Source organism: Eretmochelys imbricata, chromosome 9, assembly GCF_965152235.1.
Source record: "Eretmochelys imbricata isolate rEreImb1 chromosome 9, rEreImb1.hap1, whole genome shotgun sequence".
Taxonomy (NCBI): domain Eukaryota; kingdom Metazoa; phylum Chordata; order Testudines; family Cheloniidae; genus Eretmochelys; species Eretmochelys imbricata.
Window position 1 is genome coordinate 50,569,052 of NC_135580.1, and position 24,005 is coordinate 50,593,056.

Here is a 24,005-nt window from a genome sequence, read left to right on the forward strand (position 1 = left end):
TCATCTCCTTTCCCAGAACAACACTTAGTTAACAGCAATATGCAAGATAATGTATTTCCCTAAGCAATTTCCTGTAAGTACAGTATAGGAAGAATCTTAAAACAGTAGTATATTTAGAATAAGGATAGTAAAGTGACTACGGTGAGGGGCCTGGGCAGCAGCAGACCCAGCTTCTTGTTCTGCTATAAGCTTCATGGATGATTTTAGGGTGGGTATCTTTCTGAAAAGTGAATGGTGTGTCGAGAGAGAGAGAGAGACGAGGGTTTTGAGAGAGACGAGGGTTAAAAAAGGAAGGTTTTCTCCCCTTCTGAAGGTTTGTTTTGGCTTGTCATAACTCCAGAATGGCTTGGCCCAGAAATGACTGATTTGGTCTAATCTATTGGTCTGGGTAAGAGTTGACGCTAATGAATAGTCTTAGGATGGGGCATATGGAGAGAGGGCCCAACGGGATGATGCAGGGAGGAGAGTTGGCCCATACAGCAGTCCAGAGACCCACTCCTGAAATAAATCCGCCATTCAGTCTTCATTAGACTTCAGCGTGAAGACCTTATTAAATCGCATGGGGACAATTCAGGCCATTCATATTCATTGTGTCTAGCTGTCTGCAGACTCCGGCAGGTAGCACTATTGTGTTGTGTATTCTGTTCCTGTTTGGAAGGTGTTTGTCAGTCCCATAAAAGCTACAAACTTAATTTTTTTTTTTTAACATGAAAGCTTAGGCTAGCATCCAGTTCTGGCAAGGGGTGAATTGGGTGGCAAATTCTGCAGAGCCCTGTCAATAAGGAAGCTGGTTTTATCCCTTGGAAATAGCAAGAGAAGCTGCGTTTCTGAGTCTGATCTTTGCGGTACGTGTCAGTTTGCAAACGCCACTTCTGAGAATTGCTAGGGAACAAGGCCCTGCCAGCAGAATTGCAGATCAGCCTGTGAGAGCTGTCCTGGGGATGTAATGCCTGTAGTGCACAGTAATATTCTCATTAGAGCACTGCTGTGTGGAGCTCTGTGGAAACAGGTCTGGGCTGGTCTCTCTTGCTCAGAAAACATCCCAGTGTTATTCCCTATGCTGTTATTCTAAGCACTGCTGTGGTTCTGTTTCCCCTCCAGGCTATTTACTATCATTCTAAGCATAGTGCAGCATCTTCCAGGGCTTGTAGCTCCTGGAAGGATGGTGTGGTCCAGGTCTTTGTGTCCCCGAAGGGAATAGAGCAGGGAGCTCACTCTGGAATTCTGGGAGGAATCCATTAATACATCTCCATGCCTGAGTTTCCGCTGGCTCACACCAGTGTGATTCCTCAGATGTCAGTGAAGTTACCCCTGATTTGCACTGGTGTAAGAGCGAGGAGAATCAGGCCCAAGTTTTGGGAGTCGCTGCAGAGCAAAGGAGAGCCAGGCACTGAGAGCAGGGGGATCCGAGAGCACGCTCTGTGGCTGGTAAGGTGGTTGTGGCAGGGGGTGATGTAAGCCAGGAGAGAGAGAGAGAGCAGTTCCGCCCCACCAGCCCAAATCAGCCCAAATCAGATGACGCTGGGCTCTGTAGTGTTCTGCAGTAGGTGGTTCAGAGAAACTGAACTATCAGCTGAATTGAGATACCAGGGGGAGAGCTCGGAGTAGGGGGAGAAAATTAAGAAAAGAAAAGTTTTTTCCACTTTTAAAACATATGGAATTGAGGCATTGCATAGTGATCAATATGCAAATTAAGCTCTTGTACATTTTGTATGATATCTCCAAATTTCTGGACTTTGGGCCTTAACAGATATGGACTAGATTAGGCCCTCAGAGCTCTGCAGCATATCTGCTGAGTCTGGCTTTGTCTTGGAACAGTGCCCTTGCTAATTGCTCCTGCAAAGTGGACATACAGTCTCTTTCTCGTGAGTGAAGGCCCCATTCAGCACAACACTAAAGCACATGCTTGACGTTAAGCGCAGCGGTACTCTAATTGACATGAGCGGGGTACGCTGATGTACTTCAAGCTAAGTGTGTGCTTAGGTGCTTTGCTGGGTGTGGGTCCTAAGCCATGTAACCCACTGTGATCTGTAGGAGTCTCTACCCAATCCAGGCCACCCTATGCTATATGCTCTGGCAGGGCAGTGGTCTCCATTTTTAATAGTCCAATTTAATCTTTCACTGTATTGAGGGCATTAAAGGGACCTGTTTGCTTTTGTTTTGTGTTCAGAGGCTGACATGAAAGTGACTCTAGGATCCCGACCTCCCTGCACGAAGAATGAAAAGGCCCAGTTCTGGTTTAGCGCTTCTCAGAAAGGGCTCTATCTATGTGATGGGAGTGCATGGATCGCCATGCTAGAAGGTAAGAGATCTGTGACTGGTGGACAGCTCTGCTACTATGGCTCACTTTGTTGCTTCTAGTGGTACAGATTTAGATTGTGAGCTCTGTGGAGCTCAGACTCAGTCTTCTCATCTGGGAGCACATGTGATTGGTCTGACACTCCCCTGGACACATCTTATGGAATTAAGATAAATGTTACTGAATTAAGTTTAATATCTTGGGGTCTATTGTATTAAAAATGCAAGTGTGGATGTGTTGTTGTGGAGCATCTACAGGAGACTGACTAGTACAATCTCTGGGACGGATTAGGAACTTCCAAGGACTTTTTGGGGACAAGAAGTGTGAAGTGGAGCTCCTAGGAAATACATGAGGTGAGGGCATTGCAACTCCCCACCTACACACTCAGTCTTTGAAACTTCGCCTTGTGAGGGCACCTGTTGTCTATTGATGACCTGTTACATGCGGGCAGTTCAGAGACACAATCTGGATTCTCCAGGGACCTACAGACACAGAAAGATGACTCAGGACCTTCTCCCTGATCCAACAAATGGGCAGGACCTCTGGGTGACAGAGGGCCCCAATCTTTAGGGTTGGAAGGATTTGACCATCTGAGGCCCCATAGGACTGGGTGCTGGTTCTGAGCTGAGGCTTCTGACCATAGCAGAGACCGCTTTATGGGGTATGGAAGAACTTCTCCTGCCATAGCCCATGGTAGAGTTGGGGTGACCTCTGGTAAACTTGTCTGTGTGCACATAGGTTCTCTTCTCGTTTTTAATATGTTTTCTCTGGAGTGCTTTTACCCAAAGAATAAACGTGCTTGCTTAGGAAGAGCTGTGTGGTAGCTTAATTGTGGCCAGCAAACACTATTAGTCCCTGGAGAGAAAGCAAGCAAGTGTGCTTAGACAGATTGTCTTTTCCTGGGAATAACACAGTGATGGCTGGGAATTGTTCAGCCTGTAGACACCCTGTTCAGGAAGAAAAGAAATGCAGGTCTCCACCCAAAAGAGGCGATGGCAGGGGAGCTAGGGGCCCTTGCTGTACCACTGAGGGAAAACACAGGTGCAGTTGCCCTGAAACATGACAGCACCTAGCATATATTTGGTGCTATATGAATAATAATAATGATGATGATTAACAAAAGGTGTAAGTATGGCAAGTTGAGGTGTTTTCTCTCTTTGTCTCTTGTGCAGGGTTGTTCTTTGCTAGTGGGTGTGTGAGAGCTCAGCAGAGGTACAAATTTTTTTCAATGCTCTCCTGCCCTCATTTTTCATTCTTTGTGTGATGGGTTCTTTCACAGAGACTCCCCTCGAGAGTGTCACTCAGTGAGCTGGGATACCACTGAGAACAACCCTCCTGCCAGAACAGGTGCCCCTCCACTCCTGTCTTGCTGAGTTAGACACTCCAGCACAGACCCAAAGGTTGGACAACATCTCTCTGCAGTTCACTGAAACAGATTAACTCAGCCAAGGAGCTTCTCAGTTAACTGGGACTTTCCCAGTGCCCAGTGTTCAGCCTTTCTGGGAGCCTGAACTCCAGATAAATCCATTTTACTCTGTATAAAGCTTATACAGGGTAAATTCATAAATTGTCCACCCTCTGTAACACTGATAGAGAGATATGCACAGCTGTTTGCTCCACCAGGTATTAATGACTTACTCTGGGTTTATTAATAAACTCAAGTGATTTTATTAAGTATAAAAAGTAGGATTTAAATGGTTTCAAGTAATAACAGACAGAACAAAGTAAGTCACCAAGCAAAATAAAGCAAAACCATGCAAATCTAAGCCTAATATATTAAGAAACTGATTACAGGTAATATCTCACCCTCAGAGATAGTCCAACAAGCTTCTTTCACAGACTAGACTCCTTCCTAGTCTGGGCCCAATCCTTTCCCCTGGTACAGTCCTTGTTAGTTCCAGCAGACATCTCAGGTGGTAAGCAGGGATTTTCTCATGACTGGCCCCTTTTGTCCTGCTCCACCCCCTTTTATAGCTTTGGCACTCGGCAATCTTTTGTCTGTGCTTGTCCCCACCCTCACCTCATCAATGGAAAAGTACAAGGATTAAGATGGATTCCAGTATCATATGACATGGTTACATGTCACTGTAAGACCCCAAGTCTCCATTTTTCCTGGGTTGGCCCACACATGCACAAGAAGGCTTTCAGGTAAATAAACCATTTACAACCAATTGTCCTAGTCTATGGGATTCTAAACCACCATTACTGGCCCACACTTTACATATTTACAATAGGACCTCAGAATTATACTTCATATTTCTAGCTTCAGATACAAGAATGATACATGCATACAAATAGGAGGAATATTTTCAGTTGGTTATAACCTTTTTTATGATACCTTACAAGAGACCTTTTGCATAAAGCATATTCCAATTACATCATATTCACACTCATAAGCATATTTCCATAAAACATATGGAGTGCAATGTCACAGTATGGATGTACATATTAAAAGACCAAAGGTCAGGTTTTCTCACCTATTTAGCATCTGGTTGAAAACTGCTTGATTGCTTAGTACTAGGAAAATTCATCTCTAGAACTGCACTGCATAGGGTACTAGACTAGGGTTCAGAGTGCCTGGTTTCTATTCCCAGTTCTGTTATGAAATGGCTTTGGGGAAATCATTTCAATTCTGTGTACCCATCTGTAAACTGGACATGGATTTCACCCCATCACTGTAGCATAAGCACCTCTCAATATTTAGAAATGGCAACAACATTTATCTACTGCCTGCCTTCCACTCCAGCAGGAGAACTAGCTTGACTAGCTGTTTGTGTGTGAGTGGGCGGGTTGCGTGTGAAGAACTTAGTGAGTGAAGGCAAATTCAATCATTGTAACGAGACTCACCTGCCTTTATAATGCATGTTGAGATCTAGGACTGAACAATGCTATGCATTAAGTATTAAATGGCTCTATTATGAAAGGGGTTTTACATATAGCTGGGGTCTGCACAGTTAAGAGCTTTAAGGAGCAACTGAAAAATAATGCTTGCAAAATGCTTTGTACAAAGTATTATTAAAGAGGGTCAGTGATAGGGGTGGGACTGGAACTTCAGCTGCAGACTCAAAACCTCTCTGTGCACTCCTTTTAAGCCGTGTGATTTCAATGAAGTCTTGTGGTTGGAGAGAAAGCAGCTTTTAACATTCCTTGCATGCATAGGTGCTAAGTTTTCTTTTTCCCCCGGGGGTGCTCCCCCCCTGCCCTGCTCCAAGCCCCCCCGGCTCTGCCTCTTCCCACCCCTGTTCCCCCTCCTCCCCAAAGCTCTGCCCTCTCTGTCTCTTCCTGGCCCGCTCCAACCCCTCCCCCAAGGCCCCGCCCGCCTGCCACTTGCTGCTCTCTGCCCTCCTGCAAGTGCTTCCCCCAGCTGCCGAGCAACTGTGGCTGGTGGGTGCTGAGCACCCACTATTTTTTCCCCTTGTGTGCTCCAGCCTATAGTCCAGGGATTCTTACAACAAATGTTTGGGTGGCCTCAGAGTGCAGCCACCAACTCTCGCTGGTGGCCGCACTGACACTTTCCCCCTAAAATACTTAATTAACTTTCGGAAAAACAATTACATAGGCACAGATTCACATCCAAATAATTGTAACGAGTATTTGTAGGGTTTCTTGGCAGACTCAATAACAAAAATCATGCTGCCTCCCCCTTCACTTCACTTCCCCTCCCCTCCCTTGCCCCATGCAGGGCTTCATGGGTCTTGGGGCTTGCTGTGAACAGAGATATTTGTATATTTGTTAATATCACAGCACACTTAGTAGCTACCTGGGAGGCTATGAAAAGTGATAAGTGATATTAACAAACATACAGGTATCACTTTTCATAGATAGCTAGTAAGTCTGCTGTGAAAAGTGATACTTGCACGTTTGTTAATATCACTTTTCTCAGCAAGCCCCAGGACCCATTAAGCCCTGGATGGGGAGGGGGAGGGCAAAGTGGGGAGGCAACAGGGGCCAGAGACGATGGGGGGATGGATGCAGGGCTGGGGGAGGCTGAAGGGTCCTGGGTGTGGGGAGGATGGATGTGGGGCTGTGGGAGGCAGTGGGGGCCCATGGTAATGGGGGTAGGGGTGGATGTGAGGCCAGAAAGGCAGCAGGGTCCAGGGGCAATGGGTGGGAATGGATACAGGGCTGTGGGAGGCAGCAGGCGCCGGGACGATGCGGGTCGGTGATGAGCCCCACTGTTGCATGGCCAGAGGCAGGGCCTGGTGTCTGCTGCCATGCGTCCAAGGCTCAGTGCTCGAACCCGGAGCTGGGGACAGGAACTGCATGGCTGGAGCCAGGGATTGGAGCCCACTGCCATGCAGCTAGAGCTGTGAGTCAGCGCCCAGGGCTATTGCCTGCCGCTGCATGGCCAGAGCTCAGAGGTGGGTGCTGGAGCCCAGGGGTTTGTGGCTGCAGCCAGGAGTCAGCACCCGCCATTGAGTGGCTGGAGCCAGCACTCGCTGCTGTGTGGCCAGGGCCAGGGGTTGGCACCTGGGGCCAGCTCCCACCACTAAGTGGCAGGAGCCCAGGAACAGAGCCGTGGTTTGGTGCCTGCTGCCATGCAACTGGGGCAGAGGATCAGCACCAGGGGCTAGGGCCACGTGGCTGGAGCCTGGGGCCAGTGCCCACTACTGCACGGCTGGAACTGGGGGCCAGAGGCAGTCTGAAGCTCTGCTGCCAGAGCTGGGGGTTGGCGCCCAAAGCCCTATGGTTGGAGCCCACTCCCCTGGGGCTGGGGGTTGGTGCCTGTGGCCAGCACCTGCCACTGTGCGGTTGGAGCTCAGGACTGGAGCCGAGAGCCAGTGCCTGTTGCCATATAGCTGGAACCCGGGGCCGGAGGCTGAAACCCTGCAGCTGGAGGCCACGGCCATGTGGCTAGAGCCGGGGGAGGGTGGGGATGGTCATTTGGAGCCTGGTCAGTTGGAGCCTGTGGCTGCACAGCCAGGTTCCTGAAGTCCCGCTGCTGGAGCCTGCTGCCCAGACCCCCTCCCCCAAGGAGAGTCAAGAACTCACCTTGCTCCTGCAGCGTTGTGCCCCACTTCTCTCCAGAGGCGGTGCAGGGCGGTGCATCCAGAAGCAACAAGGAGGGAGGGGCCGATGCTTTGCCCCCACACCCCTGGAGACTGTCGTGGCTGCATGAAAAACCCCTGGTGGCCGCATGCGGCCCCAGTGGCTGCGTTTGAAAAACATTGCTCGAGTCAGTGCCTATGCTTTGTGACAGGGCAAGGCCAGATGGCTATGGAAAAGTAGTGGGAGATAGATATATTAGCTCCAGGCTAAACAAATCCCTGGTACCAGGATAAATGAAATGGCAGCTGCTCCAGGTCAATTAAGACACCTAGGGCCAATTAAGAACTTTTCAGAAGGCAGGGAGAAGGCTAGGTTGATTGGGACACCTGAAGCCAATCAGGGGCCAGCTGAAACTAGTTAAAAGCCTCCCAGTTAGTCAGGTGGGTGTGCATGTCAGGAGCTGTGGAAGGAAGTTGTGCTGTTGGAGAGGCTGAGTAGTATGCACCATATCAGGCACGAGGAAGGAGGCCCTGAGGTAAAGGTGAAGTGGAGCTTGAGGAATTGAGGGCTGCTGTGGGGGAAGTAGCCCAGGGAATTGTACATGTCATGTTTCTAAAAGGTCAGCTACCATAGCTGATACTATTAGGGTCCCTGGGCTGGAGCCTGGAGTAGAGGGTGGGCCTGGGCTCCCCCCCCCCACCTTTGCCCCCTGATTAATCATTGAGACTGGGAGACAAAGGAGACCGTGCAAGGAAAGATAACTTCTCCTCACCTCACTCGCTGGCTTATGATGAAAATGGCTCAGTAGACTGTGACCCTTGTCTCTAGAGAGAGAAGGGTTACATGGAGGGTCACAGTGAGCCTCTGAGGCTAGCGAAATCCGCCAGGAAACGCGGGACCCACGGTGGCAAGGACAAAGCTTTGTCACAGCTTGCATGTTTTGAATTCTCTTGGTGCAGCAGGCATTTCATTGGGTAGTTAAATAGCTGTATGTGCATGCTTACTACACCTATGTTTGAAATGGCTGTGTAAAAGCTAATGACAGAGATGATGGGTGAGGTAATATCTTTTACTGGACGAACTTCTATTGGTGAGAGAGACAAGCCTTCAAGTTATACAGAGCTCTTCTTCAAGTCTGGGAAAGGAACTGAGAGTGTCACAGCTACATACAAGTGTGGAACAGAGAAGGAGTTAATACATGTTGCAAGAGATCATGCAAGGTGAAGTGGGTAGATAACACTTCTACAGGCCTAGGACAAAGGAGGATTACTGGGTTACTGCCCTGCAGTCTAAAAGCTCTTTTCTACTGAGCATGGGCTGTGGAATATTTTCAAACCTTCATAACTTCTCCATTTTATCTTCCAGTTTTTGCAGGTGCCTAAATCATGCACTTCCTACTCCTTGTGGATGTACTTTCAGGTTGATTATTATTTATCTGTATTGCAGTAGCAGCCAAGACCCCAACCAAATCACACCCCATTTTGCTAGGCATAGTGTAAGAGACACTCCCTGCCTTAGATTTACAGATTATAAGGCTAGAAAGAACCATTGTGATAATCTGATCTGCTGTATAGCACAGGCCAGGGAACTCCTCCAAAATAATCCCTAGAGCAGATCCTTTAGAAAAACACCCAGTCTTGATTTAAAAATTGTCAGTGATGGAGAATCCACCATGACCCTAGGTAAATTGTTCCAGTGGTTAATTACTCTCGCTCTTAAAAATTTACATCTTATTTCCAATCTGAATTTGTCTCACTTCAACTTCCAGCCATTGATTGTGTTAGACCTTTCTTCACTAGACTGAAGAGCCCATTATTAGATATTTGTTCCCCATATAGATACTTATAGACTGTAATCACATTACGCCTTAACCTTCTCTTTGCGAAGCTAAATAGATTGAGCTCCTTGAGGCTATCGCTCTAGGGCATGTATTCTAATTCTTTCATCATTCTCATGGCTCTTATCTGAAACTCTCTCCAATTTATCAACATCCTTCTTGAATGGGGGACACCAGAACTGGACACTGCCTTGGGGAGCTTACAATCTAGATAGACAAGAGAGAGGAGGGTAAGGGGAAGGAGTATAACATACAAGCAGAGTGAACAATATGATAGTGACGTGTTTGTGGCATGATAGTACCACAATTTCTTTTTTTTTTGCCAGGCTCAGCTCTGGCTGGCTGAGTTTCTGGCTGTCTCCTCCCAGTAGTGTCTTCCACCTGTAGCTGATAGGAAGGTGGGAGATCTGGTGTCCCTGAAAGGGGAATCCTTTGCACAGTTCTGGGTCTGGGGTGCTGGGAAGAGGGTTTAACTCCAGCTGATCTCAGCTCTCCCCTAGAGGCTGTACCTGCTGTAACTGCTTTTCTTCCCTCCAGGTGGCTCCTTCCAATGGTCTCCTCAATTAGATTCAAAGTTCAGGGACCTTTCCCATCCCTTTTTAAACTAAAAAAAGGTGATTTTTTTTTAACCCTCTCATAGTGGGAAAATGCCTGACTGAAGGGATTTTGCTCCAACTTTCTAGAAGCATTCATGGGCTGGCAGAGACCGGACCTACAGAATGCAGCTCTGGAGGCGAATGTGTTGGAAAATGATCAGTATGTCTTATGCACAGGGAGGTACAAAGGCAACTGTTTTGCATCCTTAGGCAGAGTGGCCTCTGCAATACATGTAACATCCTTCCACTCACAGCGCTGTGTTTACGGAACCCTTGTCTTCCTGGTCCATGCTGTCCATTGTCTGTGGCCATCACTTGTCAGGTCACTTTGCTGAGGGCTGGACTGTGCAGGTAGAGCCCAACAGTAAATTAACTTGCCCTTTGATTGTTAAGCCCTTTAGCACAGGACTTTTAATTTGGCTACTCAGTGCCATGCATACGAAATAACCAAAAATATAGCCCTCCATTCAACTTTGGAACACAGTTGAATTAAGGAGGCATCTATTTTTCATTTCCATCCTTTTTTGTTATTTCCTAGTCAAAGAGAGGCTGGACTATGTAGAAGAATATCAGAACTTGATGACCAACTCTGAAACCATGGGCATCGAGATCTTCGTCATTCCAAAGGTGGGGGTTTTTGCGGCCACAGCAAATCGGTACACTCCGCCTGGGTCAGCTATCTACAAATGGACTGATGGAAAATTCCTGTCTTACCAAAACATCCCCACCTACCAAGCTCAATCCTGGTGCTATTTCACCATAGGAAAAAAGGTAATTCCACTTTTAGGGTTCCTTTGGTGCTGTGTCAAATTGCAAATGCGAGATGACAGCTTCTTCTCAGAAGGGCTGGCCCAACTTTGAGTCTTGTCAGGGTTAATGTTTTAGGGCCAGATCCTTAGCTGGTGTAAACTGGTGTAGCTCAGTTAATTTCAACAGAGTTGTGCTGGTATAATGGGGCTGTCCCCATGGCTAATCTGCAACTGTACATAGATGATTGGGAAGGAAATGTTGCTTTTTTTGGTTTTACTATTGTACAAAGCAGCAAAAATCCTAGCTAAGCTGATATCAGTTACTGACACGCCATAGGAAATAGATACTTGTTTGTTTCTCCATAGCATTCAAAGCTCATCAGTCAGTCCTTCTTGAATTACTATTCTCCACAGCATGTAGGTCTATATGAAGCCTCCAAGCCCGTGATTTTCTGTTCAAGATTCTCTAAAACAACAATTTGTTGCTGCTGATTTCTGGTGGACTCTGTCTGCTCTCAGCTCAGACATTAATAGGTTTCTATTAAAATCATATTTGTGAATGTTGCAATGTCCTGTTCCCATGCAGGTCATGTATCCAGCAGAATTGTATCATGGATGGATTTTAATAAGTCTAATGGGTATGACTTTTCCAGTCTAATAACTGGCTTTCCAGAGAACTGGGCTGTGTGACACATGCCCCCTTTGATTCCATAAAACTGTGTAAAGTTCCCATTGTCCAGAAAATAAATTCGATTTCCAAACCTGGGCAGAACTCCATGTCTGTAACATGAACCTTCTAGAATCTTAGCCGGGACATGCTTCCATTTACGAGATCTGGAGCCAGATTCTCTTCTCCATTGTCCTAGTTTTATGCTGTTGTGACTCCATGGATTGTCCAGTCTATTTCCAGCATAAAAGTGGTGGGTGGTGGAGTGGAGAATCAGTAAATTGCACATTGCTTCTGCTGTAGTTTGCTTTCCCTTTTCTGATGTACTCGTAAATGGAATCACACCTTATGTTATGTGTGTGACTGTCATGGTTCAGGGCCAGCTGCCCCCATGGCCCAGCTCTTATCTCCCCAAGTGCACCCCACTCCTGGCGTCAGACCTCGTGCCTTCACCTGCCCTGCAGGGAATCCCATGACTCTCCTAGTCTTAGACTGGGCTGGGGGCTGCGGTGCCCTGTGACTGCTTAGCAGGTGGTAGTACAGGGCATGACCAAACAGCCTTCTGAAAACAAATGATTGTTTCCCCTTAGCAGCAGGGAAACAGCGCAGCACGAGAGAGAGGATTTCAAACAGTGAAGGCCTTTACACTGGTCGGTCGGACCAGGCCTGGTCCTCAAGAGGGACCAGCTGCTACAGACCCATCCCACAGGGCCTGTCTCTGTATCAGTCTGTTTCTCCACAAATGGGTCCTGACAACTGCCTCCTCCGCAGTCACTTTTGATCTGTTTCAGTCCTTTCAACCCGGCTGTGCCAACCCGGGCAAAACAGCTGTGTAACCAAGCTCACCAGCCCAGGCCCCTTGCAAGGGTTTACTTGGAGGTTTCTTATCTATTTGTGTTCCCTTCCTGCTACCTCTGCTAGTCAATATAGTCCTAAAGTTCACGTTGCCCGTGACTCGGTCACATACAAGCTTTGTGAATGAACACAGATCTGTAGTAGCGTACTCCTATGTTATTACATCTCAGCCCCGCCTCCTGCACACTGACCTCTTGCTCTGCATGCTGCTCAGCACCTTGCTCCTCGTCGCATGGGAGCTTTCTGTGCAGGCGGTGTGCATACGTTACGTGCTCTGCCGTATGCACATGTTGTCTGTTGGGGATGGGCAAAGAGGCTTGTATTTGGATTTAGATTATGTTTGGCTCTGAAGTTTCTGACATTTGGATGATGTTCATGAATACCCGCATTCAGGAAAATGTATGTTGGTCTGGGGAGGGAGGTGTTGGTAGAACAGCAGCACTTTCCTAGCAGATTGAGAAAGCAGGAGAACCACATCGGGAATTCACCAGCTCCAAAGCCCACCATAACAGCTGGGTCCCAGGGTTCAGAGACCACAGACTCAGCCAGGGAAGCGTCCTCCAAGGAATGTTAGTGGGACTGCTCTTGGCTGAGAGCTGGCGGCTCTGTGCAGGTGATGCTGTGGTGGGTGTTTGTTCTCTCGCTCGCTTTGTGCTTCCTGTCTGAAGGGGCAGGCTGCTCAGCCACAGAATCTTCAAAAGTTCTCAGCAGCTCCTGTGGCTCTCCCTGGAGCCTGCTGGGGGCTGAGCTTTTTTGAAAATCTGGCCCCAGTTGGGAGTGCGGAGACCTTGAAAATTTGGTCCTGGGATCTTTTGCAAAGCTGGCCCTTCGAATCCTGCTGTTGGTGGTTGCTCTCTGGCTTCTGTTCTGGTACCTGCAGGCAGAGGTAGGGAGCTGGGCCCACAGCTCATGGGAGAGCTGGCCTGCTGTCTGCAAACACTTGAGGAATGTCTTTTCACACTCATGGATATACTGCTATGATTGAAACACATGTTGAAAACAAAGGCCCCCCCAACTATGTACATGCACTGCTTACGACCCCCCAGCTATGTACATGCACTGCTTACGACCTCCCCAACCTCTGTACATCTCCTCTGTCCATACACAAATCCTCCCAATCCAACCCCCCAACAATCACATCCCAGCTCCTTGTGCAGCTGAAGCATAGAACTCCGCGGAGCCAGAATTCACCATGCCAGAGTAAGGAAAGCAGTCAGGGTGGCCTGCCAGCACCTGCCTCTCCTCCTCTTCCTCTCTGCCACTCTCCTTCCACTGTAAACAGCTACTGCAGCAGCACCTGCAACATGTTCGTGCTCCTGTCCAATTTCTATTGTGGCAAGGGAAAGAACTGGCCCCCTTTTCTTAAGGATCCTGGATGTACTCTTCAGTTCATGCTGGCTACCCTGGATGTCTCAGTTGTGGAAGCCTTAGTGATAGGAATAATAAAATAAATAGTTGATCTAGCTGTCCAGAAAATGTAATAGCACCTTACTGAAAGAAAAGTTGGGATAGGTTCTGAAAAAGTCCTTTTAAAAATTATGAAGCTATTAGCTTTTGCTGTATTTCTGGGGCCCTTCCTAGAGAGAACCTGTATTTCTACTTGTTTCAGAGTAGCAGCCGTGTTCGTCTGTATCCGCAAAAACAACAAGAGTACTTGTGGCACTTTAGAGACTAACAAATTTATTAGAGCATAAGCTTTCGTGGGCTACAGCCCACTTCATCGGATGCATAGAATGGAACATATAGTAAGAAGATATATAGATACATACTGATAAGTTGGAAGTTGCCATACAAACTGTGAGAGGCTAATTAGTTGAGATGAGCTATTATCAGCAGGAGAAAAAAACTTTTGTAGTGATAATCAAGATGGTCCATTTAGACAGTTGACAAGAAGGTGTGAGGATACTTAACTTAGGGAAATAGATTCAATATGTGTAATGACTCAGCCACTCCCAGTCTCTATTCAAACTGAAGTTAATGGTATCTAGTTTGCATATTAATTCAAGCTCAGCAGTTTCTCATTGGAGTCTGTTTCTGAAGCTTTTCTGTTGCAAAATTGCCACCTTTAAGTCTGTTACTGAGTGGCCAGAGAGGTTGAAGTGTTTTCCTACCGGTTTTTGAATGTTATGATTCCTGATGTCAGATTTGTGTCCATTTATACTTTTGCGTAGAGACTGTCTGGTTTGGCCAATGTGCATGGCAGAGGGGCATTGCTGGCACATGATGGCATATATCACATTGATAGATGTGCAGGTGAACGGGCCTCTGATGGCATGGCTTATGTGATTAGGTCCTATGATGGTGTCACTTGAATAAATATGTGGACAGAGTTGGCATCGGGCTTTGTTGCAAGGATAGGTTCCCGGGTTAATGTTTTTGTTGTGTGGTTGCTGGAGAGTATTTGCTTCAGGTTGGGGGGCTGTCTGTAAGAGAGGACTGGTCTGTCTCCCAAGATCTGTAAGAGTGAGGGATCATCCTTCAGGATAGGTTGTAAATCTGTGATGATGCACTGGAGAGGTTTTAGTTGGGGGCTGAAGGTGATGGCTAATGGCGTTCTGTTATTTTCTTTGTTGGGCCTGTCCTGTAGTGGGTGACTTCTGGGTACTCTTCTGTCAATCTGCTTCTTCACTTCAGCAGGTGGGCATTGTAGTTTTACGAATGCTTGATAGAGATCTTGTAGGTGTTTGTCTCTGTCTGAGGGGTTGGAGCAAATGCGGTTGTATCTTAGAGCTTGGCTGTGGACAATGGATCGTGTGGTGTTTCGTGGATGGAAGCTGGAGGCATGTAGGTAAGTATAGTGGTCAGTAGGTTTCGAGTATAGGGTGGTGTTTATGTGACCATCGCTTATTAGCACAGTAGTGTCCAGGAAATGGACCGCTTGTGTGGATTGGTCTAGGCTGAGGTTGATGGTGGGATGGAAATTGTTGAAATAATGGTGGAATTCCTCAAGGGCTTCTTTTCCATGGGTCCAGATGACGAAGATGTCATCAGTGTAGCGCCAGTAGAGTAGGGGGCGTTAAGGGACGAGAGCTAAGGAAGCGTTGTTCTAAGTCAGCCATAAAAATGTTGGCATACTGTGGGGCCATGCAGATACCCATAGCAGTGCCGCTGATCTGAAGGTATACATTGTCCCCAAATGTGAAATAGTTGTGGGTGAGGACAAAGTCACAAAGGTCAGCCACCAGGTTTTCCGTGACATTATCGGGGATACTGTTCCTGACAGCTTGTAGTCCATCTTTGTGTGGAATGTTGGTGTAGAGGGCTTCTACATCCATAGTGGCCAGGATGGTGTTTTCTGGAAGATCACCGATGGATTGTAGTTTCCTCAGGAAGTCAGCCGTGTCTCGAAGATAGCTGGGAGTGCTGGTAGCGTAGAGTCTGAGGAGAGAGTCCACATAGCCGGACAATCCTGTTGTCAGGGTGCTAATGCCTGAGATGATGGGATGTCCAGGATTTCCAGGTTTATGGATCTTGGGTAGCAGATAGAATACCCCAGGTCGGGCGTCTAGGCATGTGTCTGCACAGATCTGTTCCTGTGCTTTTTCAGGGAGTTTCTTGAGCAGATGGTGTAGTTTCTTTTGGTAATCCTCAGTGGGATCAGAGGATAATGGCCTGTAGAATGTGGTGTTGGAGAGCTGCCTAGCAGCCTCTTGTTCATATTCTGACCTATTCATGGTGACAACAGCACCTGCTTTGCAGACTTTTTGATTATGATGTCAGAGTTGTTCCTGAAGCTGTTGATGGCGTTGTGTTCAGCACGGCTGAGGTTATGGGGCAAGTGATGCTGCTTTTCCACAATTTCAGCCCGGGTACGTCGATGGAAGCACTCTATGTAGAAGTCCAGTCTCTTGTTTCGACCTTCAGGAGGAGTCCACGCAGAATCCTTCTTTTTGTAGTGTTGGTAGGAAGGATTCTACCTTAGTTAGTATGTTGGTCAGAGGTGTGTTGGAAATACTCTACTGGCCTTACCAAGCACAGCGTATCAACCTTCCAAAAGGAGATCCAAATATAGTAAAATATAAATTACAGGAGGAAGTCAATGAAGAGTCCTTTAGGTTGCTGCTAAAAGCACATGTCTTGAGCTGATGCAAGCTTTTCTGTTGTTTGTTTTCTCTGCTCTCTTGCCAGCAGCTCATCCAGTTTTGCATGTGGATTGCAAGAAGCTTTAATCTGCTTAGAAGACACAGTGATCCCATTTTTCTTAAAGTGAACATGCATTGAAAGGCATCTGGTGTCATCACTTGTCAAGGGATATGTATTGTTGCTTTCAGGATATGGTTTTGTTGATCAGTTGGAGAGGGGTCAGAGAAGAGTCACAAGAATGATTAAAAGATTAGAAAACCTGCCTTATAGTGATAGACTCAAGGAGTTCCATCTATTTAGTTTAACCAAGAGAAGGTTAAGGGGTGACTTGATCACAGTCTGTAAGTACCAGTATGGGGAACAAATATTTAATAATGAACTCTTCAGTCTAGCAGAGAAAGGGATATAAGGTTGAATGGCTGGAAGTTGAAGCTGGACAATTTCAGATTAGAAATAAGGAGCACATTTTAACAGTGAGGGTAATTAAGCACTGGACCAATTTACCAGGGACCATAGTGGATTCTCCATCACTGGCAATTTTAAAATCAACTGGATTAAAAATAAAAATAAAGACCTAGTTCAAACAGGAATTACTTGGGGCCATTTTCTGGCCTGTGTTATAGAGGAGGTCAGAATGGATGATCACAGGTGTCCCTCCTGGCCTTGGAATCCATGGATTGCCTCGGTTTTCTTAAAGTACAGAATCATTTCCAGCTTGCTTAGTGCCCAGCCCAAAAGGATTTGCATGCCCCTGGCTGCTTATAAACTGACGGCAAACAAACTGAAGAAATGTCATAACTTTATGCAGTACTGCCAACCCCAAGTGTTCAAAAATCATGAATCAGGCCCCAAAAAGCATGAGATATTTTTAAAATAAACATTGAGTTCTTTTTATTTGCCGTCAGGTTTCTGAGGCTAGGGTACATTCCAGTTCCATGTTCAAGCATTTCTCTGCAACCACAAGGGCTGGAAACATAGAGCTTGTCTGCACTTGGAAATTTACTGAAGTAGCTATCACAAGTGATCTTCTGACTCAAAAGTTATAACACCCAACATAAGGTAATTCTATTTTGGACCTCCTTGTGATGGCTAAAGATGAATTAATCACTAGACTGGAAATTGGTGGTTGCTTAAGGACCAGTCAATGTGATCTGATTATATTCAACATAGGGAAACAGAGGATAGTCCCAATCATTGATATAGGCACTTGGGGCATCAAAGGGGCTACTTTCCCAAAGCTGAGGAAAATTGTAAGTGAAATTGACTGGGAGGAAACATTTAGACAGAAAAATTTGAATGAAAATTGGGAGTTCTTTAGGAAGAGTTTATTAGATGGAAAAAAAGCCACGATTCTATAATAAAAGAGGACAACTTTAACTAAAACCCATCTTGGTTTAGTGAAGGCAGTAACTAGAAATAAAATGGCAAAGTATAAAAAATGGAAAACAAGGGCAGATAGATAGTAATTGATATAAATGAGAAATTATGAAGTGTAGAAAATTGATAAGGGAAGCTAAAGACATAAGGGAAATATCCATGACTAGAAGTGCTAAGGACAGTCAAAAGGAGATTTTAAAGTATATTAGGAACAAAATAAATAATAGCAATGATATAGGCCCATTACTAGATAGAGATGGTAAAATTGTTGTTAATAATCCAGAAAAATCAAGAGTATTCAATAAATATTTCTGTTCTGTATCTAGAAAAAAACATGATGATGTGCTTGTATTGCATGAGGATGGCAAAGTACTTTCCAGTCCCTCCCTTATTAAGTAAGGTGGATGTTATACATCTACTCAGGATAAACATTTTAAAATCAGTAGCCCTGGATAACTTGCACCCAAGAGTCCTAAAAGAGCTGACAGCTCATTGATGTTAATTTTTAATAAATCTCAAAATACCAATGAAATTCCAGAGACTCAAACAGTGCTACTGTTGTGCGAGTATTCAAAAAGGACAAGTGGGATAACTTGGGTAACTATAGGACAGTTAGCTGCACATAAGTCCTGGGCAAAATAATGGAAAAGCTGATAGGAGATTCAATTACTAAAGAATAGGAATACAATTAATGATAGTCAATATGGTTTTATGGAAAACAGGTCTTGTCAAACAAACCTGATTTTATTCTTAGAGGAGATTACAAGTTCGGCTGATAAAGGTAACTGCGGAGATGTTATAGACTTAGTGTTTTGTAGGGCATTTGACTTAGTACCATATGATTAAAAAATTAGTACTATGTGATATCAGTAAAGCATACATTAAATGAACTCGTTACCTGGGAGATCTCAAAAAGTAGTTGTCAATGGGGAATCATCATCAAATGCGGAGTGTTTAGTGAGGATCCATAGGGATCCGTTCTAGGCCCAACACTATTCAACATGTTCATCAGTGATCTGGAAATAAATATAAAATCACTGCTGATAAAATTTGTAGATGACACAAAGGTTGGTAAATAATAATGAGGACGGGGCAGTTCTACAGGGGGATCTGGCTCACTTGATGAGGTGGGCCATTTCAAGCAAAATACATTTTTATACAGCCAGTGCAAAGTTATACATCTAAGGACAAGGAACGCAGGCCACATCGACAGAACGGGGGACTGTATCCTGGCAAGCAGGGACCCTGGAAGGATCTAGGGGTTGTAGCGGGTGCACAGCTTAACCTGAACTCCCAATGTGAAGCTGTGGTAAAAGGGCTGATGAGGTCCTTGGATGTAGAAACAGAGGAGTAGTAGGGAGGTTATTTCCCCTCTGTATATGGTTGTGGCTCCCAACATTTTACTAATGCAACCCACCATTTTGGGGGGCCCACCATTACTCCTGCACCCTCTGCCCCTTCTCAGCTCCCTGCTCCCCCATCTCCACTCTGCTGCTCAGTCCAAGCCCCCTGCTGAGCTCCTCCCCCCACAACTCCCTTGCAGTAGCTTTCCCAGCCCTGTCCCTTCCCACAGCTCCAGCCAGCTCCTCTCTCCCAGTGGCTGGGCCATAGTCAGTGGCCTGGTAGTGACTGTCTCTTTGTTGGCTCCAGCTACTTCCTATCCTCTGCTGCTGCGATCTCACTCCCCATGCTGCCGCCTGCTGCCCAGGGGAAGTGAGAGCCTGGGCTGCGGGACGAGAGCACATGCAACCCACCTAGACCCTTCCTGCAACCCACTGGCGTGTCGTGACCCACCATCTGGTAAACACTGGTCTCTGGCATCGGGGAGACCGATATAGGAATATTGCATCCAGTTCTGGTGTCCATGTTTTCAAAAGGATGTTCAAAAATTGCGGAGGGTGCAGAAAAGAGCCACAAAAATGATTCAAGGGCTGGAGAAAATAGTGTAGATTCAGGTGCCAGGCTCTGAAGCCCAGCAAGCAGGGAGGGTCTCCAAGCCTGGGCTGGAACGTCTACACTGCTATATCGAGCCCTGTAGTGTGAACCCCACAAGCCCAGCTGACCTGGCCCTGAGGCTTTCTGCAATAGGGCAGGGGGAGGTTGCAGTATGGACATTCCCAGAGAGCTCAATCTGTTCAATTTCTCAAGCAGAAGACGACAGTGTCTGACGACCTTCATGGGGCTCTTTAATCTAGCAGGAAATGGCATAGCAAGGACTAATGGCTGGAAGCTGAAGCCAGACAAAGTTTCTGTGAGAAGCAAGGCACACAATGCTGACAATGAGGGTGGTTAACCACTGGCATGAACTGCCAAGGGAAGTGGTGGATTCTCCATCTTTTGTCTTCAAATCCAGCCTGGCTGCCTTTCTGAAAGGTGTGCTTTAGTCAGACACAGGTTTAATCACATTCAGGAAAACCTGGGTGAAATTCTCTGGCCTGTGCTATACAGGAGGTCAGACTAGATGCTTTAATGGACCCATCTGGCCTTATATTCTATGAATAACATTCTGCATGGACACACTTATTCTGGAACGAGTACCAGTAGTTAACTTATTGCTTGTAAGGGACGTTGGGAAATACTGACTATACAAGGAGCTATACCAAAGATATATACCAAAGATAACATTTGCAGTAGAAGGAATTATTTTTCATTATTTTGGAAACTAGAGTGAGCAATGGAATTTTTGGTTCGGTAGCTGAGCCAATAAATTAGAAAAAAAACCACCCAGTGCATTTCAAACCAAAACTGATTTCTTTTTTGTTTGTTTTTTCTTGCTAAAAAACTGAACTTTTTTTGCATGGGTCAAATGCAATGTTTTGAATGTTGCTTTGAATCAACATTTTGGTTTGAAAATGTCTTTTCAAAATGAAATGTCAAAGGGGTTTGCTTAAAAAATGTCAAAACAAAACAAGTTGGCCTTTCTGAAACAAAATCAGGGTTTTTTTCGCCTGAAACTATTTGCCGAATTTTCTCTAAATTATTCCAAACAGTTAAATCCAAAACAGACTGAGAAGAGTTACAAAGGGATCTCACAAAACTGGGTGACTGGGCAACAAAATGGCAGTTGAAATTCAATGTTGATAAATGCAAAATAATGCACATTGGAATACATAATCCCAACTATACATATGAAATGATGGGTCTAAATTAACTGTTACCACTCAAGAAAGAGATCTTGAAGTCATTGTGGATAGTTCTCTGAAAATGGCCACTCAATGTGCAGCAGCAGTCAAAAAAGCTATGTTGAGAACCATTAGGAAAGGGATAGATAATAAGATAGAAAATATCATATTGTTTCTATATAAATCCATGGAACTCCCACATCTTGAATACTGCATGCATATGTGGTCACCCCATCTCAAAAAAGATGTATTGGACTTGGAAAAGGTTCAGAAAAGGACAACAAAAATGATTGAGGGTATAGAACAGCTTTCATATGAGGAGAGATTATGAGACTGGGACTTTTCAGCTTGGAAAAGAGAAGACTAAGGGAGGATATGATACAAGTCTATAAAATCATGACTGGTGTGGAGAAAGTAAATAAGGAAGTGTTATTTACTTCTCATAATGCAAGAACCAGGGGTCACCAAATGGCAGCAGGTTTAAAACAAACAAAAGGAAGTATTTCTTCACAGAACAGGCAGCAGGTTTAAAACAAACAAAAGGAAGTATTTCTTCACAGAACATGCAGTCAACCTGTGGAACTCTTTGCCAGAGGATGTTGTGAAGGCCAAGACTATAAAAGGGTTTAAAAAAGAACTAGATAAGTTCAAGGAGGATAGGTCCAGCAATGGCTATTAGCGAGGATGGGCAGGGATGCAAAACCATATTCTGAAGTGTCCCTAGCCTCTGTTTGCCAGAAGCTGGGAATGGGCGATGGGATAGATCACTTGATGATTACCTGTTCTGTTCATTCCCTCTGAAGCACCTGGCATTGGTGGTTTAGTTGGGGTTGGTCCTGCTTTGAGCAGGGGGTTGGACTAGATGACCTCCTGAAGTCTCTTTCAACCCTAATCTTCTATGATTCTATGATTGGCCACTGTCAGAATACAGGATACTGGGCTATATGGACCATTGGTATGACCCAGTATGGCTGTTATGTTCTTACGTTAAATTTGTGAATAGTTTCAGTGCCCTGAAAAAAGTATTTTTTGGCAAATTCACTATTCACTGATAACATTTTCACCCAGCTCTGTGACAGTTTTAAGTCTGATTGTGATGGGGTGGATCAGCCCCGCACTGCTACCGAAAGGGTTCCAACTGGAAGTCAGGTATAAAAGCCTGCAGAGCTGCTCAGTCAGGGCTGGCTGCTGAGGAGGAAGGACGCTTGGCAGAGGCTCCAGCCCAGGAGCTGCTACAGCCCTTACCTACGAGAGCTGAAGACCCAGAAACTTGGGCCAGAGGCCTGAAGCTATCAGAAGCCCAGGGAGTGCCGGGTGCTGAGGAGCCTGGAGATCTCGAAGCTGAAGAGCCAGAAACCTGGACCAGAGGCTTGCAGCTATCAGAACCCCAGGGAGCATCTGGTGCTGGGGAACCTGGAGACCCTGATGCCATATGGACTACTGCTGCTGGAGAACTGGTAGGGAGTGGCACCTTCCACCATAATGAGGTCAGCGTGTTTCAGTAGGATTCCCTGCTGATCCTGTGGTGGACCGCTGTGCCACTGGCAGGGCCCTGGCTCGGGGCCTGGTGGAGTTGGGTGGGTCCGGGCCCCCCTACCAGGGGTCACCACCCCCTTGCAACGGCCCCAGTTACCTGATCCTTGTTTTGTCTCCAAAGTGGGCAGCTTGGACTCCGGCTGCTAGGCTGCGCTAAGGGAGGGGGAATTAGGCGGACTCTGGTCATTGGGCCGCACTGTCCTAGGGGCACATTGTATGGACTCCGGCCGCTAGGCCGCATTACCCCACTCAGGGAGAGGTAGTATACGGACCCTGGCCACTCGGCCACACTGTACTGACTACCGGGGCGTGTGTGTGTGTGTGTGGAAACAGACATAGGCGTAGAGAGGCAGGTTACCACTCACCCCCCTGACTCAAAGGGTTGACGAGGTACAAAACCCGCCACACTGATGAGTTGTGATTATGCTAGTGCTGTCTTTTCAAAAGCTATGCAAGCTCAATTCAAAGCTCTCAAGTGATAAGTGTACCACTTTGCTCAGTAAGATGCTCCGATGGTTCTTTATCTTCATTGTTAACAAATTGCATTTTTTCAACTTTGAATTTTTCTAACTTCCACATCTAGCCTGTGGATCTTGTTCTGCTGGTGAGAGCTAGATTACAAAGCCTGCTGGTCTCAGAAAGCTCCTCATCTTGTAAGTGTTTGTAGACCATGATCAAGTCGCCTCTGAACCTTCTCTTCAATAAGCTATTGAGATTGAGCTTCTTCAGTTTTTAACGGCCTTCAGGAAGGTGTGCTTCCCAGATGTTGGGACTGGAAGACGGGGTGGATCACTTGATAATTGCCCTGTACTGTTCATTCCCTCTGAAGCATCTGGCACTGGCCACTGTAGGAAAACAGGATAGAGGACTAGATGGACCACTGATCTGACCCAGTATGGCCATTCTTATATTCTTATGACCTTGAATCATTCTTGTAGTTCTTCTGAGTCCTCTCCTGATTTTCACCGTTGTTTCTGAAGTGCGCACCTTGGAAGTGAACTCTGATTTTTTAAGTCTGCCTGTAACCTAGTACCTACAAGAGGCCAGATAAATATTTTTACTATGCCTCCCTGACAACAGCCTATCTTACCAGCTCATGGAACAATCTGACCTCTGAGTAAAGGGTGTATTTATTTATCTGTTCATCACTTCTCCCATCTGTGCTGTACAGAACCTAGCACCCAGCTCCCTGCCTCTCTGCCCCATAATTCACAACCTCCTCAGCCAAAGTGGAGGGAATGACGCAGAATGGGAGAGGTGAGAGCAAATCTGGTGCACTTGAACAAGATGGTTTGAGGGGGATTTCCGAGGTTAATGTTCCTAATCTGATCGCTGCTAGCCTGGTTGTAAGGACCTGGTGTTGTGGTCCTAGCATCAGACCCAGTGCCCAAGGGAGTCAAGAGAGAGGAAGCTTTGCAGTGACTCCACTGAGCTTAGGATCAAACCCCTATCTGACAGTGCCTTCTGCCCACATGAGCAAGAAGAAAGAGCCAGAAGGGATTGGACATTATCATATGAAGCCAGGTATTTCCCCACCTGGATAGAACTCCACAGATGCTGTTCTTCAGAGCATCACATGGACTGGAAGGTAAATTATCTTGCGAGTAAAGTGTGGGGGGTTGGATTTTGTTTTTTACTTTCAGTAAACCGTCCCTCAGCCGCAGACAATGCATTGAATAGAAATAATTCAATATTCACCCCAAGTGATTCTCACTTTCCCACCTCTTGTCATTAAGATCCTTTCTATCAGAGTGCTTCTCGCTATATTTTGCATTGTTAGGTAGATATTAATAGAGGGGCCATGTCTTCTGGCTATCATCCAGCCCTGCCCACATCTGCAGACTGAGAAGGCCTTTCAGCAGTTCCAAAGCCAGAAGGGACCACTGTGATCATCT

The 24,005-nt window shown here is 46.1% G+C and overlaps 1 protein-coding gene across 1 annotated transcript in view; it reads left to right on the forward strand.

Moving 5' to 3' along the window:
- TSPEAR (thrombospondin type laminin G domain and EAR repeats) overlaps positions 1–24,005 on the forward strand; it is an 82,418-nt gene that overhangs the window by 29,505 nt on the left and 28,908 nt on the right. Inside the window, exons 6-7 of the mRNA XM_077826996.1 lie at positions 2,171–2,302; positions 10,260–10,492. Of these exons, the coding sequence (XP_077683122.1) occupies positions 2,171–2,302; positions 10,260–10,492 (365 nt within the window). The remainder of the gene's footprint in view (positions 1–2,170; positions 2,303–10,259; positions 10,493–24,005) is intronic.